Source organism: Gymnoscopelus microlampas, assembly GCF_963454915.1.
Source record: "Gymnoscopelus microlampas genome assembly, chromosome: 19".
NCBI lineage: Eukaryota > Metazoa > Chordata > Actinopteri > Myctophiformes > Myctophidae > Gymnoscopelus > Gymnoscopelus microlampas.
The window spans coordinates 8291350-8311722 of record NC_139956.1 but is presented as its reverse complement, the minus strand read 5'-3'; the positions used below and the strand labels follow the sequence as shown (position 1 = coordinate 8311722).

Sequence of the window (20373 nt, the reverse complement as noted above, 5' to 3'; positions counted from 1 at the left end):
CGGCACGCATGGTCAATTACCATGCGGCAGTGCACAGTTCTGAAAAAGTACAGATCAGCAAAAAAGAAAAGACATTTTAGAACAATGTTTAAAACCACAGGGCAAGAAAAGGTCATAGCAATACATTCAATAAAACTAGGGGGAACCATAATGCAAGGAAAAAAGATGGGTTTTTAGCCTAGATTTAAAAATGCCCAGAGAGTCGGCATCTCTAACAGCTGGAGGGAGAGCATTCCAGAGATAGGGGGCACGATGTGTGAATGCTCTGTCCCCAATTGTTATTTTATTATTTGTTGTGACTGCGAGAAGAGGGTAAGAAGGAGGGGACCAAGTACAGACTAGTAAAGAAGTATAGGTTTTTAATTGGTTATAGGTTCAGATCAGACTTGTACCACAAAGAGTTCAAACACAGCACTACACCGTTCCAACTAAGAGCTTTATACATGTCAATGTTTTACAGGGACGGACGGCCCAAGAGCCTCCATATACCCAGGGACCACTTCCCGGACTTCCAGCCCGATTTCCTGCTGCCCAGCTCGGCCTGCTTACCCAAGCCCAGCCTGGGTGAAGGGGAGCAGGGTCACAGCGGCAGCGAGGGTCCCCCCAGCCTGGAGGTCCAGGGTCCCGAGAGAGACGGTGAGGCAGAGATCACCTTCCCTGCTCACTGGCAGCTAGGCGAGTGGAAGAACGACCCCTACAGGTAGGATGCTGATACTGCATACTAGTATCTGTCTGTCTGCCTGTCTGTCTGTCTGTCTGTCTGTCTGTCTGTCTGTCTGTCTGTCTGTCTGTCTGTCTGTCTGCCTGCCTGCCTGCCTGCCTGCCTGTCTGTCTGTCTGTCTGTCTGTCTGTCTGTCTGTCTGTCTGTCTGTCTGTCTGTCTGTCTGCCTGCCTGTCTGTCTGTCTGTCTGTCTGTCTGTCTCTCTCTATCTACTGTATGTACTGCAGTGGTTCTCAAACCTTTTCATGTCAAGGACCCCCACATTGATATGTATTTGGCCGTTGACCCCCATCTGAAAAGGTTTTGTGTCAGGGAGCCCCATAAGAGAAGATTTGTGTGTTGTTGTTTTTTATTAAATGATTCTACAATTGTATAGAGGTACATCACATAGATACATGTATTGGTTGATTTACCAGCAATATCATATTGGTCAGTGCATTCTTGTGGGTTTTTTATTATTATTTTTAAAACATCCCCTCCTGCTTTCCCCCTGCTCCCAAATACCCCCCTACCTACTCACACACAAAAACAAAAAAACAGATAAATAAATAAATAAAAAGAAGACGAGAAGGAAAAGAAAGAAAAAAGAATAAATGAGAGTGAAGGAGTGCACAGCATGTTGACTCAGCCTCTAATGGTGCATGCGCCTCATGAGTGATGTGATCCAGGATAAACCAATTACCCACACCTTCAAAAATACACTTGATTTGGTTTATACACTTATGAGTGTGTGTCTGGAATTCTAATACAGTGAGATTGTTTGTAGTGCTTCAAAGTGAGAGATGAGAGGCTGCCAATGTTTGTTTTTCAAAAGTTTTCAACAGAGCCGCGGACTGCAAATATAATAGTTTCTAGAATGACATTAAATCCCGCAACCAGGATGTGTTTGAAGGGGGTAAACGGAGGATTCGGCCATGAGCAATGAAAGAGGCAAATTAAACTGTGTATTTTTTGTCTGGTGTTCATTCTGGTTCCCTCTTCAGGGACACCAAAACAAACAATGCAAGGTGATGGGTACACATTCAGAGTCCTAAAATTTCAGAAATGTTTTGTGCGAGCTCTCAGCACTGCAGTTACAGGAAGAGTTAGAAGAGGCAAGAGAATAGAGAGGAAAGGCATGGATACATATGACAAACAGAGCATCATTGCTCAACATTGCTCAGATATTTTTGATTTAGATATTTGATATTAATTTTATCAGACACGCCCCCTTCCTATACAAAACCATTGTAACTTCAAACTCCATTTTAACCATGATAGATTCATCGAAAACACCCGTCCTTGGTTCTGGTGACTCATCCTGCCCTCCTAATACGCGAGGGGGGCCGTGCTTTTTCGTTTCTTTTTTTTTTTCATTTTTTTTTTTTATTTTTTTTATTGTATTCAAATTTTTCATTTTCCAAATCTTTTTTTTATTAAATAAATGAAAAAAGTAATCGAAAAAACATGGCCCCCTCACGTATTAGGAGGGAAGTATGAGTCACCAGAACCAAGGACGGGTGTTCTTGATGAATGTTGAATGAATGTTAAAAATGGAGTTTGAAGTTACAATGGGTTTGTATAGGAAGGGGCGTGTCTGATAAAATGAATATCAAATATCTAAATACTGAATCAAGCAACTTAAAAACTCTCTGGGCCGTTCACAAAAGCCTGAGTACTGAGTAGACGATGAAATGACCTAATTTCTTTTTTTTTAAGTGAAATATCCCTTTAACCCATGAAGACCTGGAACGCATCTGTGTCACTTTAGATTTCTTTGGCTTTTCAAAAATAGCAGATATACAAGCTCATAGCGCTGCACCAAGTGCTATGAGCTTGTAGATCTGCTATTTTTGAAAAATAGTGAAAAATATTTTTTTATATTTACTTCAGGTACTTACTCAGGTCTTACTGGGTTAATGTCTCCTCTCTTGTCTTCTCTCCAATGCTATGGATTCCTTTCCATTTCACTTCATTGCGTTTACGTTCCATATTCCTCTCCATGTCTGTCGTCCCTCAGGTCTCTGTCAGGCTCCAGCACGGCCACAGGCACCACAGTGATAGAGTGTCTGAAGGTCAGAGGGAGCTCCGAGTCTCTGTTGGATTCTCCTTCCACCTCCAGAGCCGCCTCCCCCTCCCTGCTCTCCTCCATGATGGAGGCCGACGGAGGAGTCACCAAGGCCTCCTCGCCCTTCAAACCGCCGGGGCTCATGTCTCCGTCCAGCGGATACTCCAGCCAGTCGGAGACCCCCACGCCCACCGTTCCGCCCAATCAGGTATACGGCCCGTCACAATTATTACATCATCGTCTGATCGCAATTATTTGAGATAATCACAATTATTTTTCCATAATCGTCATAATCGTTTCCATGTTGAAAAATATTCACACATTTTCAAATATTAAAAAAAGCAGAAATAGCTGATCTACAAGCTTCACGCATCACTTTGTGACGCGTTGTAAGCTTGTAGATAAGTGACGCGTTGTAAGCTTGTAGGTCTGCTATTTCTGCTTTTTTTACATGTATGAAATTATTAAATATGTCAATCATTTATTTGTATGTTTCAGATATTTGTCATATCTGCCCTGTGTAATTTTTGATTACGAAGCCTTAAAGGCTTCATAATATGTTCCAAAATGTTCATGAAACACACAATTAAATTGTTAATCGCATTTTTTTTTTTTATATGTAGCACTTTGAGATTTGGTTCAAATATAAAGTGCGTTACAAATAAAATGTATTATTATTATTATTATTATTTGAGTGACAATTAATCGTCAACTTAAATTTGTAATCATGACAAACCCCCTCTTCTTCCTCCCCCTCTTCTTTCTATGGAAATAACGTTGTGATGGGAACGATGTACGAAAGCGAATTTCACCCACTTTTTTACATTGTAAACCTGTGATGTGACAATAAACCTGATTCTGATTCTGACAGCCCTACAACCAGGTGTCTGGAGGAACGGGGGTTCCCATGGGAATGGCGGGGACGTTGGGCTGCAAGATGCGTCCCAAGATCCCGGAGAGGAAGTCGTCGCTGCCGTCGCCCAAGGACCCCGCGGCGCGGTCGCGGCTGTCCTGCGAGATCCCGGTGAACGCTCTCCTCCCGGCGGACATGTCGTCGCTCAGGCCCAACAAGCAGAAGGCGGGCCGGCGGCACTCGGACACCTCGACGGCGGTGAAACCCGGCAAGATCGGCAACCCCTCGCAGGTGCAGTCCGTCGTCATGGTCACCCAGAACGAGCTGAAGACGGTGCGCCTGCGCTCCGTCTCGCGCGGCGACCTGGACGACTGCCCCGACGGCGCGTCCGACACCATCGAGGAAGAGGAGAAGCTCGGCGGCCGAGGAGGAGGAGGAGGCGACTACGGTCCGGTCGAGGTGGAGCACTCCGGCGGCTCGCCCGCGCCGCCGCCGCACCCGCACCCGCCTCCGACCGCCCCGAAACCCAAGCCCCCCGTGGCCGTCAAGCCGCCGCTGCCCAAACGCCCTCTCAACCTCCTCCTCAAGTCTCCCTCGCCCTCCACCTCCCCGAATCTCGGCCCCGAATCGCCGCCGGGCTCGCCCGTGGACCGGCCCGTGCCGCTGGGCAACATCTACAAGGTCATGAGGAAGCCTAAAGCCAAGAAACCTCCTCCGCAGTCGCCCACCGGTCCGTCCGTATCGCAGGACGCCGCTTCTCCCGTTGGAGGCGGCGCCCCGCAAATCCCCCCCTACGATTTCCCCTTCCTCCTCCCGGCGTCTCAGTCCTTCTACGATCTGCCCCCTCTGCCGGACCCCCAGCCTCTGCTGGAGGACCCCGGGATGGAGCCCGACGAGTTCGACCCGGAGACGGAGCTCCATCTTCTTCTTGGGCCTCCGGACGGAGGGTCGCTCCCCTCGCCCTGTAGCAACCAGGAGGCCCCCGAGCTGCAGGATAAGAGCAAGACCCTCCCCTCCAGGATGACCATTTCCTGTCTGGCAGAGCTGTCGGACAAGAAGAAACCTAAGGTGAGTTTGTCTTTTGTCTGCATTCTGCAATACAACTGTTCACACCATGTTATCTTGCATCATAGCACAGCGAGTCATCATCCTTAAAGAAATATGTTATTTGAGGCTGTAAATATATGAATTCCACAAATGAACGCCTACGCAACAGATAGATTTGCTGCGTACATTAAGGAGATTCTGAACCTTCAGATACTTGTCTGTCATTCACCTAAACGGCCTGAAATCGGCATGTAAATATGAAAAAATGCAAGAGATATCTAGTCAGGATTAAAAGTACTTCTTAACTCATTCACTGCCACGGAATTAATTAATTCATTACTCCGTCTACCGTCTCCTTGCCAGCGAAAACGGCGATTTTACTGTACCTTTGAAAACTCACAGACTATTCTCTGTGACCTCCTTTCTCATGGAGATCGGCTCATTACACGCACAGGGGTCCGGTAGAATCGGGGGGAAAGATCCCCCATCCTCCATTCCAGAGCTATGGCCGTTTGAATATGGCTTGTTTTTTCAAAAACAGCAGAAAAACAAAGCAGCCGAGAAAAATTGACTTTTGTGATTTTTTGTGAAAGGAGGCAAGCTTTTTTTTGGGTGGTCACGTGATTTCTGGCTGTACTCTTTTTCGGTGGTGCTTGGATCAAACAAAACCATGTCAATTAAGACAATGTAGTAAAATGCATTAATCTGTGAGGCTATTTGCCATTGTTTAAGGAGAATTAAGGAGTCAAGGCATTCCTTCTCCTCAGTTGATTTTATTAAGGAGAGAAGATAATTACTTACATGGTTACAGAGGACAGGACATGGCAGCTTTCAGCAGGAAAAGAGACAGAGTAAAACACAGCATTGACTTTTATACCCCGCTTTCTATAGAACTGTGCACGAGGTGTGTGTGTTGAGATCCACATGTCTAAATGGTGTGTATCCTATATGTGTGTGTGTGCATCAGTGTGCACGTAGGTGGGTGTGTTAGAAGTGGTTGGGTGTGTGTATAAGTCTATTGTTGAGAGTTGGTTAGAACAATATACTGGTCAACTAGGGTAAGATGACCCCAGGATATTGACCATCTGGACCTTCTCAGAGAATGGCCCTTTTGTCTCCCATGAGAGGGTGTAGGGTGTCCATAGCTAATCAGGAATGTCTTGCTAGGCTGTGTGTCAGCTTTAAGTTTGACCAGAGTAATCAATGGACTATGTTTATTAGGCCTTTGTAGTATTTAGTAGTATGCATAGTTATATTATAATGTGAATGCATCACAATACAAGTACTAGCATATAAGTGTATAATGATATGTGATATTATGCATGGATGCATGTATATAGGTACAAAACCATGTGTTGCCCTAGATCACTGTTAGTCATTGACCATAGGAGCATCCAGTGTGTGGCATCCTGAGGGGGATGTGTGTCTCTAGATCTGCTCTTTGTGTGTTCATCTTAGGTATTTTTAGAACTATGCTATTTCAAGATACTACAGACCCCCCTTGGAGGGCCACTAAGGTCCTCCATAAACGTGGGGACATGAAAACAATAGTTCTAAAACCACAAAGTAACACGAACAAACTAAAATGCATTAAAAGAACTAAAACATTAGTACCAAAACACAAACCATAAAAACCTGCTACTTCTCATGTAGAAAAAGAACAAATGTGTTAGGATCATCCAGACCCCCCTCGACAAACAAAAACCTGTAACACCAATAGGCTACACAGGTCTCAAAAGATAACTAAAATGACAATCTATAAAAACAGAAGGACATACAAATCGCCATTTACTATACGCGTCAAAACACAAAAAATCGCCTATATTAAAACGCACTAGCAAACGATCTCTGTCTTCATCAGGGTCTCTGACGGACATCTGTCTTCATGAACGGAAAACCCCGTCTCACAAGAAAAGATAGAGTAAAGTTAAGGTAAAGCTGTAAAAGAGAAAAGGAAGAGGAAAGATGTACTGTATGTCCACGGGTTGAGGGGTGAGAGACACAGAGGGGCAATGTGCTCCTCCTGCTTTGAGTCTAGTTGCAATTGTCCAGCTCCAAGGGGTAATGACACCCCTGTCTGTGGGAGGGCTGTGTCCTCCCCTCCCCTCTGTTACATTGTCTCCAGAAATGGGTAATTTCCCCACACATATAACAAGGACCCTTAAGCTTCGGCATAACTGCCTTCTGTATGGCCATGGCCAGTTTGACTTGATTCAGCTCCCTCAATGTCTCGAGATCCTGAGCCTTTTGATAGCTTTCTTTCTTACGGATAAGGTCAACACAGTGGGCGACGTGAGACGTATAAGTTGGCAAATCCATGCTGGCAAGGCCCACCACATTCTCAAGTCTGTACTGCACTGAAACAGGCAATCCCTGTACGATTTTGCTGCGCAGAATTACTTGTTCCAGACGATTTCGTCGAGGGTCATTACCTGTGACGTCTCGCCACCTGCTATAGACTCTTTCCACATAAGCACGAGGATTTTCAGTTTCGGCCAATGAATCAATAACAATACTGTCCGGGTGGACATTTGTCGGATAAATGCTTCTCAACGTATGCCACAGAAGACCTCGGTTTGCAGCGAAAAGTTCTGCGTCGTATACTTTAGTGTCAATGTATCTCTGAAGCCCTGCTCGAGTCAGAATATCATCTAACACATAAATGCCCACCAGCCAAGAGAGCAATTTTTTAAAATCCCCCATCGCTAAATTAGTGCTCACTGAAATTTCATCAAATTTAGAGATCCACAGATAAGCACCCTCCTGGAGTGGTGGCAGCTTGGCCACAATATCTGACATGTCTGTATGCGACAACGGCTCATAAAGTTGCTGATCCCTAATGATCACTGGCATTTGCTTAGTAGAGTTTGCATGCAGGCTCTTATCAGGCTGTCGTTCCAGACCCTCCCGCTGCTCAGTCTCACTCCTGCAGTCCGGTTCCCTAAGCTTAGCTGTAGACAATGTTGCAGCTATAATTTTATCCTGACGCTCTTTGGGTAACCTAGTCAACTTCTGACCTTCCTTGAAAAACAAGTCTAAAACGGCTACTTCTACTTCTCGCTTTTCTTTCCTAGCATCACCTTTCTTGCCTGTTTTCTGTCCTGCTTTGTACGTGCCGACAAGAACTTGCATTGTTTTAATAACGTCTGGATCAAAAGAGCCATATTGCGGCCATGGCTTGTCTAATCCAGGCCAGCGCTTATTCCATCTTTTGGAAATTTTGGAAATCCCTTTGAATAAGGGGTTATTCTGTTGTACAATCAACACAGGTGTCATTGTGGGGGAAGGAGCTCTCGTTGGCTTGGCTCCCATCACTAATATCGATCAAGTATTCAAATAATATTGAACTATATATTTGATAGTTGTAGTAGACCCTTGTAGGTGCACTGTGCACGGCCAGAAACCCAATAATAATAGTGTTTTTTTTGATTATATAGCCTTTGAAATAATGTTGAAAAGCATTAAAGAAAAACTATACGTTCACCATTAAAGGTTCATACACAGACCACGAACAATTGTCAGTCTACAAAGCATCTTATTTGGCAATATTGTTTAGTCTATGTAGACTGCATATGTTGAGAACGGGAATATAGGGGTAATAAGTTACTCCAATACAAATTACCATACGTTACTCTAAAAGTCGGCACTAAAACTACAAACTCACTGATGTCAAACAACAAGCTCATTTAGAATCAGGGTAGGACGTGTGATTTCAGGCTGTGGGGCAGAATTGTTCTGTCAGCTTTAACCCTATGCTCAACCTTGGTTCATGATTCCTTGGCTAAAGCAACCACCCCTGGGGGTGGGGGCCAACTTAGACTGGACTAGTCCCCCGCAGCATTAATTAGCTACCAGCAGATCTGTGCTCAGATCACAGGGGCGCGACTCCCCATGGTCACTGCGGGTTTTTAGGGAGGGCCTGTAAGCCGCCGCCTCCACGTCCTCTCATAAACTCACAGTCACACTTAAAAGCCAGTGATTGTTTCAGTCCACATCAAAATACCCTCCGTCCAACAAGCTACTCCTTGTGATCACTTAAGACATCAGACTCAGAATACAATTACTATGTTCAACTCAACTATTTTTCATTACTATAGATAAGAACTTATATGTGTTTCCCTCTTACTCAACTGCACTTATCTCTATGTATTTGATAACTGTCCTCCTATAGTATGCAGTCTCCTAACATAATTATGGACCTTTCTACTTCCTTTCATCTATATTGTCACACTTGTGCGAAAATACTACAATTGTGGATGCAGATTATTGCAGGGCAAACCCCTCACAAACAATAATATGCATTATTGTCTCCTTATGAAGATCAAACGTTGCTCATATGTGGCTCTACATTTTTATGAATCACTCATAGTAATAATACACTATTTTATTAGACCTGTCACTCATCTTCTCTTAATTTTTGTCCCCCCTTGTAACTTTTACATATCTCCCAAAAATAGTTTTCGTTCAGTACTACAGTGAATCCTCAGAAGTTGATTTGTATCAGTAGCTCTATTATACATTCACTCACCAGGCATACACATTCAATCTTCTCTCTCACTCATACATGATGTAATCATACACTTTCAAACAACTTCATACACACAGGCATGTAACCTCTTCATTGAACCCCATGGCTGTCTGCCTACCCCAAATCTTATACTGTCACTAACTCCTCCCTATGTCTTCAGGTTTCGACGGCCAGGCGAACATAGTTCCTCCAGGCACTCAAAACTCCAAAATGATTCTTGGTAGAATGCACCTAGCCATGTTCACCACTTAAAACAAAAAAAGAGAACACTTTACCTATTTCAATGAGTCGATTCCATGCCCACACAAACACACACTCAAATAATAAATTTCAAACTACTGCTATTAGGCTATTAAGTTTCAAATAGTTTAAGCCAAACTGATCTTGTGTGATACAATGGACCGGCATCCCTCAGGTCATGGAAGGGGGCTGCTTGTGTCCATCCAGATGAAAGGCCTCTGTGTGGTCTGTGGCCGTCTGGATCTTTGTATCAGGGGAATGGCCTCAGAAGGGGGATTTGGTGTCATCCTCACTGGGAACTCCCCATGGCACATGTGAGCTCAACACAAAAGAAAATAAACAATTGCATTAGCGTTCATTCTTCAATTCTTCAAACCATAATCTCTACATCACATTAAATGCATAGGGTAAAAATTGGTGGGGCCAAGGGAATGTGGGTGCCCACTGGAAGGTGGGGGGCTTGAGGGGGTATAAAGACAGGGAGCCTCACATGCACTCACTCACTCACACACAAAAGGGTAAAAGATAACCAACAGACAGTGATTGATTGTTGTCTCCAGAATTAAATGTCTCAAACAGACTCTACTTTTTTTTTAAGAATGTAAAGAGATTCACAATTATTACATGTTTCATTATGATTTCCCCTATTGTTATTAACGTGGTGAAATAGAAGATATGTGTTTGCACACTTTTATAAACATGCTCACAATTATAATGTTTATCATTAGATGGAAAACGGTGCATTACTTATTTTAAAACTCAAACAGTACACTAAAATGCGTGGTGAGAATGTGCTGCCACATCATTTTTCTCTCTCAGCTATGGGCTCTAATCGGCCTTGTGTTCCCACTGCTCAGAGGAATGGGACACTGTGATTGGTTACATCTCTCCTGCTCCACCTCCCCCCTTGAAACATGAGAATCAGGTTTCAGAAACAGAGAGGAAAGTGTGCAGGAAAAAGAGACCGGAGCACTCAAGTACTACCCTCCAGGCAAAATGACAGGCCTGTGTGCACGTGTGCAGTTAGGTTTGTATTATGGTTGACTAAAGGCTGCAGCAAGAACAAACACAAGCGTCGGAGATAGGAGCAACTAACAAGCTCCCTCCAAGTAATTGATGCAATATTAAACTTGAAACAACCTAAATTACATTACACAAATTCACGAACCACCGAAACCGCTTGACTGTCTAAAATAAACCAAGGAAAACGATCAGTAAAATATAGCCATAAAAATGTAGTACCCCCCTTGACAACGTCTTAGGTAGGCGCTGCTAAAACAATAAAAAAATAAAAAAATTGGAAAACTGTAAAAATCAAAATAACATGTAACCTATTGAGTATGCAAGACCGCTAATATGAAATAAACCAATTAAATAAAATATACTAAAATGTAATAAGCAATATGAGACATAAAGAAAAACAAGAGTTGGATTAAAGCAATGTAAAACAATTAAACCAACAATATAACAGTAAGCTGTAAGAAATAAGTGAGCTTAGAATAGTCCAAACTCAACTCAGAAACAGAAACGATCTTGCATTAATGTATGGGGAAAAGTAATACTTGGTTAAACCGCTTAAATGGAGACAACATGTGCTGAGACAGGAGCAGTCATTAAACCATATACTTCACAACGTAGGCGAAGAGTAAAATACGATGCGGCAAAACCCCGCCCTCGAGAGGAGGATCTCAGTGACGCAGAACAAAAAAAGAAGGGACACCCCCAACAAAAAGAGAGGAGGGAACCCCCACGTACAAACGTAGTGACGTACTGAACCGTATTAGCAGCGTACCACGTGACCCGACACAAAGGCTAACAGTCTCGAATTGTCCGTTGAAAAATTAACAGCAGCTGATAACGTCACCATCAGCAAGTTTAAAATTTAGGATGACTAGTAGTAGCACAATAAGTATATTAAAGTAAAAAATAGTGATTCAGTTTGCAAACCAAAGCACATATAATCCAAGAAATTAATTAAAAGAATAGAGATGGTCACATGAGCGTTACCATAGCAACCAGAAAAAAACGGTTTACGGCAGCGACGTAAAAACGCGGAAGCAACAGAATGACAACAAAAATCAACTCGTTCCTCAAACGTGTAAAAGTGACAATAAAGGCTATAAATGCTCTAATCAAGCACATGGTTCAAGTGTCATGAGCAAAAGACGTATAGTCGCTGCTTTGGAATTACGTGACACCACTCAGTTAAGCCTATAGATGAACATTCATTTCACTCGCATGAGCTAGCCTCATGAGTTAGCAACCAGACATGCTAACGCGTCCCTGTCTCCCCCAAACAGAGGAGAAATAGGAGAGCACAACTTTCACTGTCTAACTGTGGAACACACCACTTAGCAAGACGTATTATCATTATCATCATTAATATTATTATTATTATTATCATTATTATCATTATTACTGCTTATACCACTCCCCGCCTGTACGCTAGACGGTCAACCTAATCAAAACACCATCATATTCTTCAGTCATAAACACACAGACATCTCCACACGCAGTGTGGACAGCCACTCACAGACAAAGACAGACACAGACACATCCACCGGCCACTGCAGTAGACAGGCAGACAAACAAGACACTTTCATTCTCATCTCCTCACTTGTACACATGTTTAGCTATTACATGTACGCAAAATGCATGAAACAAAAACAAAAAGATGCACCCAAAAACACAAACATGTAAGACAACAAACACATCCCAGTCACTGTTAAACCACTTCAAAAATTAAAAAAACAAGAACCCAATTCCAAGAACTACACATTACCAAGTGACAAAGCACATCCGATCAACTTATTGCAAGAGCAACTAAGCAACGAAAACAACCCATCACCAGAGTGACTAAGTAAAGTTCCCCAAAACAACTGAGCACACAAGCGATAAACACATTCCATCAACTCATTACACTAGTAACTAAGCAACGAAAATAAATTATCACCAGAGTGACCAAGTAAAGTTCACTGTTCCTTTTTCCATTTTTCTAATCTTTTTTTTTTTTTTTTTTTTAGCTTCATGATCAGTCAGGCAAAAATATTAGGAGACAAAGCGTGACGTCTTAATCTGATGCGTAATCGCCTGACACAGAGGCATCACTGAAATGTAAGCCATATATTTTTGACCAAAATTTCAATAAAAATAAATTTAACATGGATCCAAAACACTCCTTCAACAAAGGCAAAAACAATGCCCCACAGATGGCAACTATAAAAATTAAAAAAAGGTTCATGTCTTCGAAAACATTTTGAGGGACAAACTAGAAGATTGTCCCACAAATGAATTAATGAACTCCAAGCTGGTTCGCCATTTGTAGTGAAATGTATTAATCTGTGAGGCTATTTGCCATTGTTTAAGGAGAATTAAGGAGTCAAGGCATTCCTTCTCCTCAGTTGATTTTATTAAGGAGAGAAGATAATTACTTACATGGTTACAGAGGACAGGACATGGCAGCTTTCAGCAGGAAAAGAGACAGAGTAAAACACAGCATTGACTTTTATACCCCGCTTTCTATAGAACTGTGCACGAGGTGTGTGTGTTGAGATCCACATGTCTAAATGGTGTGTATCCTATATGTGTGTGTGTGCATCAGTGTGCACGTAGGTGGGTGTGTTAGAAGTGGTTGGGTGTGTGTATAAGTCTATTGTTGAGAGTTGGTTAGAACAATATACTGGTCAACTAGGGTAAGATGACCCCAGGATATTGACCATCTGGACCTTCTCAGAGAATGGCCCTTTTGTCTCCCATGAGAGGGTGTAGGGTGTCCATAGCTAATCAGGAATGTCTTGCTAGGCTGTGTGTCAGCTTTAAGTTTGACCAGAGTAATCAATGGACTATGTTTATTAGGCCTTTGTAGTATTTAGTAGTATGCATAGTTATATTATAATGTGAATGCATCACAATACAAGTACTAGCATATAAGTGTATAATGATATGTGATATTATGCATGGATGCATGTATATAGGTACAAAACCATGTGTTGCCCTAGATCACTGTTAGTCATTGACCATAGGAGCATCCAGTGTGTGGCATCCTGAGGGGGATGTGTGTCTCTAGATCTGCTCTTTGTGTGTTCATCTTAGGTATTTTTAGAACTATGCTATTTCAAGATACTACAACAATGACTGAGATAATGACCATACCATCTTTCTTTCTCTCTCTCTGTCTCTCTCTGTCTCTCTCTCTCTCCAGGTTCCTCCCCCCGTCCCCAAGAAGCCCAGTGTTCTCCTCCTGCCGTCCTCTGTCCACTCGTCCTCCTCGCCCTCCGCCTCCAACGGCGGCGTGGACAGACTGCCGTCCTATCTGGACAGTCCCGTGGGCCTCCGCTCTCCGGTGGGAGGAGGAGGAGCGTTCTCTCCAGAGATTCCAGAGGAGATCCCCATCCCCAGCAGCAGCGCCCCCGGTGGTCCGGAGGAGAGAGAGGACAACCACCTAGTGGGGACAGGGGACGAGGACAGTTCCAAGGACTCGTCGCTCCAGTCGTCTCTGCAGGACTCCTCGCTCACAGAGATCTCGGACGGGAAGCTAGCGGCCGACACGGGGAACGGCGCAGGTACGGTGTGGCCGTTGTGTGTATCATAAGCAGTGGTGGGAAAAGTACTCAGATGTTTTACTTAAGTAAAAGTAGCAATACCGCAATAAAAAAATACTCTGTTACAAGTAGAAGGCCTGTGTTCAAAATGTTACTTGAGTAAAAGTACAAAAGTATTGGCCACACTTAAAGTACCAAAGGTGAAAGTACTAATGTTTGAAAATAGCAGATCTACAAGCTGCGACGCGTTGTGAGCTTGTAGATCTGCTATTTTCATATAGCCTATGTATGAAATAGGGCTGAAGTGGTTAATGTATGTTTTATGATGTAATAATTTGTATCTGCAAAGTAACTAGTAACTAAAGTTTTCAAAAAATAGTAGTGGAGTAAAAGTACAATATTTGCCTCTGAGAGGAGTAGAAGTAAAAGTATTGCAAATTGGAAATACTTTATTAAGTCAAAAGTAACTCAAAATTGTACTTAAGTACAGTACTTAAGTGGTGGAAGCAGTTACTTTCCACCACTGATTACACGTTGTGGGTTAGAATCTGGCTAGTCCTCTGGTTTGTCGTCCTCTGGTTTTCCACGTTTTGGAGCTGGAGGGTCCAGTACCTTGGGGGGAAAAAATACACAAACAAACAAATGTAAAAAGAAATTGCAGCCGAGAGCTGTGAGAGTAGATGTATTTCATTAGTTTAATCCAATGATTCATCACTTTAATCAAATAACTTATAAGGCCAGGCAGGTTTATTTGTATCGCACTTTTCAACAACAAGGTGATTCTAAGTGCTTGGCATTAGGACATCGAGCATTAAGAAATTAGAAAACACTTTAGAAAAGTTCATTAGAATACACTTAGAAAGAAGTTAAAGCGGAAAGATAAGAGAATAAAGTTGCAGTGCAGAAGAAATGATTAAAAGAAAACCTGAGTAAAAGGCAGTATAGCAAACAGAAAGGTATTTCGTTTTAATTTAATAGAACATAGAGTTGTAGCAGAACTTCTGTTTTCTGAGAGTACATACATACATACATACATACATACATACATACATACATTCAGCCCTATATACATTTCTGCCATTTGAAAATAGCAGATCTACAAGCTCACAATGCGTTGCGATGCGACGCATTGTGAGCTTGTAGATCTGCTATTTTCAAATGATTTTTAAACATTTTATGCATTTGAAAACTTGTGAAATGGGACATTCTGCATAAGGAGTACTTTAGACTTTTGGTACTTTAAGTACATTTTGATACCAATACTTTTATACTTTTGGATGATTTTGGACTTGTAACAGAGTATTTCTACATTGCAGTATTGATACCTTTACTTAAGTAAAATAGCCTGTAGTACTGATTCTATGGACAGAAAGCAGTCCCAGACAGCCAGAGAAGTCTGAAAGGTTCATGATGTAGTACAAGATGAGACACGTATTTTGTCCCTAAAATCCATTCAATGCTTTATCAACCTGGCTACAGCAGTAGTTTGAAATCCATTCTTTGACACACAGGGAGCCGGTGTAAAGATCTAGTGTGATATGATCCACTTTCTCTGTATTATTGGACTGGAGCAGCAGTGTTCTGAATCAACTGCAGGCGTCTTGTCTGATCGATTTTTTAGGGAGACCTGTGAAGACTCCATTACAGTAGTCCAGTCTGCTGAAGATTGCATGGACAATGTTTTCTAAATCCTGCTGAAACATAAGACTATTCTTAAGGTGATAGCAGCATTGATTTTAACAGCAAATTTTGATTTAGTTTTAGTCATAAGGTCATTACACACCGGCGATTATGCGAATATACGCAAAATTCTGACTCGGTCCGACTAAATAAAAGACGCTTTTTCGCTCCGCGTAACTGATGTGGAAGCTTGCTTTGACTTTATAAGGTTTTTTAAAAAAACGTATTATTCGCATGAAAAAATCGCCCCCGGTGTGTAAGGACCTTACGTGTGGCTTTGGTTGAGTGTTTTTGTTGTTGTTACATTACAGATTGAAGGCACTGACTTTTAATCATTCATTCTTTCTTGAGTTGAAAAATAATTACTTCAGTTTCGTCTTTGTTTAACTGAAGAAGATTCTGGCACATACAATTGTTGATTTGTATTTACTTAGTGTTTGTATTGGACCATAGTCGTAGTTGTAGCATTTAATAACCACTGAAACCGTATAGGCTTTGACCAAGAACAGCAGATCCACGAGGTCCAATGCTTTGCAAGGCATCGTGTTGTGAGCTATTTTCGTTCATGTTCACCCCCAGAATAGGGACGCTAGGATTCAAGTGGTCGATGAGAGTTTACAACTTATCTGACACTGCTCTGTTGTGAAAGGATAAAATGCTGCTCCATGGAGGACAAAACAAATTGAAAAGTATTTCCATGAGATTTGTCCGAAAACCAGTTTCTTTGACAGAAAACGCTCTTATGTCATCTTTCTTTCATTTAGATATTTTTAAAAGGAACACAGTGAGAGCTGTGAAGGCTGAATGAATTCCCTCCATGGTCTCTGCATTTCATTTCTCAGGGTCTGCAGTTTAACAAGGCTGATGCTTCTGAAACTGGATCAGATGAAAGCTTCGAAGCACATCAGGCTGTTAGTTAAAGCTGCTACTGTATCTAGAACTTATTTTAAAAATCCTTTGTAACTTTTTCCAATTAAACTCAAGTCATTTTTATGTCGTCGGTGTCTGTCAGAAACCAGCTATCCATCTTTTTATATATATATATATATATATGTAATAAATTGGTGCTACTAAACACCCTTTACGTCTGTGTGAGGGTTTTTCAAATATTGAAACAGCGCCAAGTTAATATTTTAGACATACTGTAGCTGGTTTCTGCCTGACAGCAGATATATAATCTTTCACTGGTATGTTTTTCACAATAACCAATCCACATGAATGTGTTTTTAATTCATTTTATAAATCACAGTCAGTTCATAAAGACACAGAAACAAGGTGTTCTCAGCATCATATAAGAGAAAGGTTAGGGGATTTTGCACTTGTAAGGGACTATTTCACTCTTTCAGAGTTCGCAAATTTGATGGCTTGGGGACAGAAACTCTTGCAAAATCTTTCCGTTCTGCTCCGGATGCTGCGGAACCTTTTTGCCAGAGGGCAGCTGAGTGAACAGTCCATGATGTGGGTTGTATAGGGTCTGTCCTGATGTTATTGGCCCTAGTCAGACAGCGGTTGTGAGCAATATGTCCTTGATGGAAGGCAGTGAAGTCCCGATGATCTTCTCTGCTGTCCTCACCGCTCTCTGCACAGATTTCCAATCTGATGCATTGCAGCTTCCAAACCAGACAGTTGGTCAGGATGATGTCTATAGTGCCCCTGTAGAAATTTAAGTAGTGAGGATGAGAGGGATGTCTGTGATCTGTACCCCCAGGAACTTGGTGCTATACTCATTATCTCCACTGCAGTGTCATTTATGAGGAGTGGTGTGTGGCTGTGCTGGTTCCCTCTGAAGTCCATAGACTTTTGACATCAAAAACAAAATGTGCTGTATTTCGAAAACTATGTATTTTTATAAGCATGTCATTTTGAATTCTTGAGTATTCAAAAAAGATATATATATAATATAAAAATATAATATAAAAGTAGTTCTCCAGTACTTGAACTCAAGTAGAATTTTTGTAGCCTGGCATTGGCTGATAACATGGATTCACTCTCTCGTTCCTCCCCGGTATCAGTCTGGACTTCGGCCCATAGGGAGCGAGTATGAGAAGTGATTGCGTTTCGACGGCTGTCCGTACAACAGTGAAAAGCATCAAAATCATTTTCTGATTTCTCATACTCGCTCCCTATGGGCTGAAGTCCAGACTGATACCGGAGGAACGTGAGAGTGAATCCACGTTATCAGTCTGGCCAATGCCAGGCTAGAATTTTGGCAGAGCAACTTTCACTTTTAGTTGAGTAATATTTCATCAGAAGTATCTATACTTTGACTCAAGTGCTGGGAGTTGAGTCCACCACTGACCACCATATATACTGTATATACCAGGCTGTAGGTCTTACCAGTAACCTTCCTGCCTTTCATATGTTGAGCAGCTATTGGCTGTGCTGAAGAAGACGCCGCGGAGGAGAACAATACGACGTCCAATGAGAAGACACAACTCCACATCGCAGAGGAAACGGACGGCGTCTTGCTGGCCCACACTCCCACCACACACACCACAGAAGACCTGTTCACCATTATACACAGGTGTGAACCTCACACACACACAAACACACAAACACACGCACGCACGCACGCACGCACGCACGCACGCACGCACGCACGCACGCACGCACGCACGCACGCACGCACGCACGCACGCACGCACGCACGCACGCACGCACACACACACACACACACACACACACACACACACACACACACACACACACACACACACACACACAGAAACAGAAACACACAGACACACACTCACACACAGTGATGGAGGAAGTACTCACTGTAGAAATAGTCTCTTACATGCAAAGTACAAGTCCGGTATTCAAGTTGGCGTCAAAATATACTAAAGTACCAAAAGTAAAAGTACTCATTATGCCGAAGGTCCCATTTCACAATTTTACAAATGTTTAAAAAATCCTTTGAAAATAGCAGATCTACAAGCTCACAACGTGTCACAAAGCGACGCCGTTGTGAGCTTGTAGATTGGCTATTTTCAAATTGCCAATCTACAAGCTCACAACGAGCTTATAGTGGAGTAAAGGTACAATATTTGCCTTTGAGATGTAGTGGAGTAGAAGTAAAATTGTAGAACATTGGAAATACAGTAAAGTCAAAATACTTCAAAATTGTACTTATGTACAGTACTTGAGTAAATGTTCAGGGGTGCACATAACTTTTTAGGTCTGGTACGCAGAAGAGCACCTGGACATGTGACTTGGTGCGCATGGCGCCCGTCCCGTTTTGTCAACGGGGGGGTGGGGGGGGGGGGGGGGTTCAGCCCGGACAGTTTTGTCAACGGGGGGGGGGGGGGGGGGGGCGAGAAAAAAAGGACGCTCTGCTTCTAAATTCCGCTGATTTTCGCCGATTTTTTTTCTCACGCTGTTAGATAAAGCCCTGGTGGGTGCCCTGTGCTGCTGCGCTGATTTTATCCGCCAGATTGGGACGTTCGCGGCATATTTGGCAACATTACGGTGCGTTCATCATCGGTGACGAGTGCCTCTAACAGCCGCTGCTGGCTGCGTGCATGCAGCGAGGCAATGCGAGGCGATGCGAGGCGACGCGAGTCATATCTCTACCCCTGTGCCTAATGGCTGTACATGGGGCCGACGGGTGCTTGTGATTGTGATAGTGATTGTGTGAGTGTGGCTTCAGGAAGTAAATTCCTAGCCTCGATCTCCAGGCTTTTATTTTTTAGTTTTGCTAAAAAATAAAAGCTTGGAAATTCCTGTCCCAGCTGTTGGTGCGCAAAAGCGCCTCGCGTCGCCTGATGTGGTGCGCATTTTTTATTTTGGGTGCGCATGCGCACCTGCGCACCAGTTATGTGCACCCCTGTAAATGTTCTTAGTTACTTTACACTATTGCGTGCACGCAGAGTGAATCACGTGGAAGCTAGTCTCTAAGCAACAAGTGTTCAGCTTGGATACCTGGCAGGATGCTTGAAATAGAATAGAACAAAGAGAAGAAAGGAGGGAAGAAAGAGGGAAGGATAACCAAGGTGAAAGAGAAGAAAAGAAGGAGTCTCCTTCTTTTCTTTCTTTCGCCGGCTGTCTGACTCCCGCAGGTTGTTGGTAGAATAAGAACACCTCAGTCAAACTTTGACTCCCCTGCTAGAGGGACTGAATACAAAGCGTGCATTGATTAAAATTAATTAAAAGCTTTGTGTCATCATCTTTAAAAACAACTCTCTCTCTCTGTTCCTGTCTCCCCTCATCTTGTTTTCTGGTGGACCTTAATTTACTTAGTGTTTGTATTGGACAATAGTCGTACTCGTAGCATTTAACAACCACTGAAACCATATAGGCTTTGACAGGGGTCACCCAGGGTTAGGGCTCTATACTAGGTTTCCCTCTTCACCACATGTCTTCGCCAAGAACAGCAGATCTACAAGATGCAACAGATCTACAAGCTCCAACGTTTTGCAAGGGATTGTGTTGTGAGCTTGTAGTTAGGCTTTTTTCGTTGAATGTTCACCCCTAGAATAGGGACGCTAGGATTCAAGTGGTCGATGAGTGTTTACAACTTATCTGACACTGCTGTGTTCTGAAAGGATAAAATGCTGCTCCGTGGAGGACAAAACAAATTGAAAGGTATTTCCATGAGATTTGTCCGAAATCCAGTTTCTTTGACAGAAAACTGCTCTTATGTCATCTTTCTTTCATTTAGATATTTTTAAAGGAACAAAAGGAAGTGAGAGCTGTGAAGGCTGAACTACTCTCCTC

At 42.8% G+C, this 20373-nt stretch overlaps 1 protein-coding gene across 3 annotated transcripts in view; it reads left to right on the top strand.

Moving 5' to 3' along the window:
* Nucleotides 1–20373, top strand: part of nhsl2 (NHS-like 2) — a 207176-nt gene that overhangs the window by 178724 nt on the left and 8079 nt on the right. For 2 of the 3 annotated variants that reach the window (XM_084043778.1, XM_084043777.1), the window contains exons 7-11: nt 461–700; nt 2721–2976; nt 3640–4689; nt 13638–13998; nt 18028–18181. In XM_084043778.1, the coding sequence (XP_083899904.1) occupies nt 461–700; nt 2721–2976; nt 3640–4689; nt 13638–13998; nt 18028–18181 (2061 nt within the window). Of the gene's footprint in view, nt 1–460; nt 701–2720; nt 2977–3639; nt 4690–13637; nt 13999–18027; nt 18182–20136; nt 20194–20373 lie in introns of those variants that run through there. The other variant, XM_084043779.1, reaches the window with a different exon arrangement.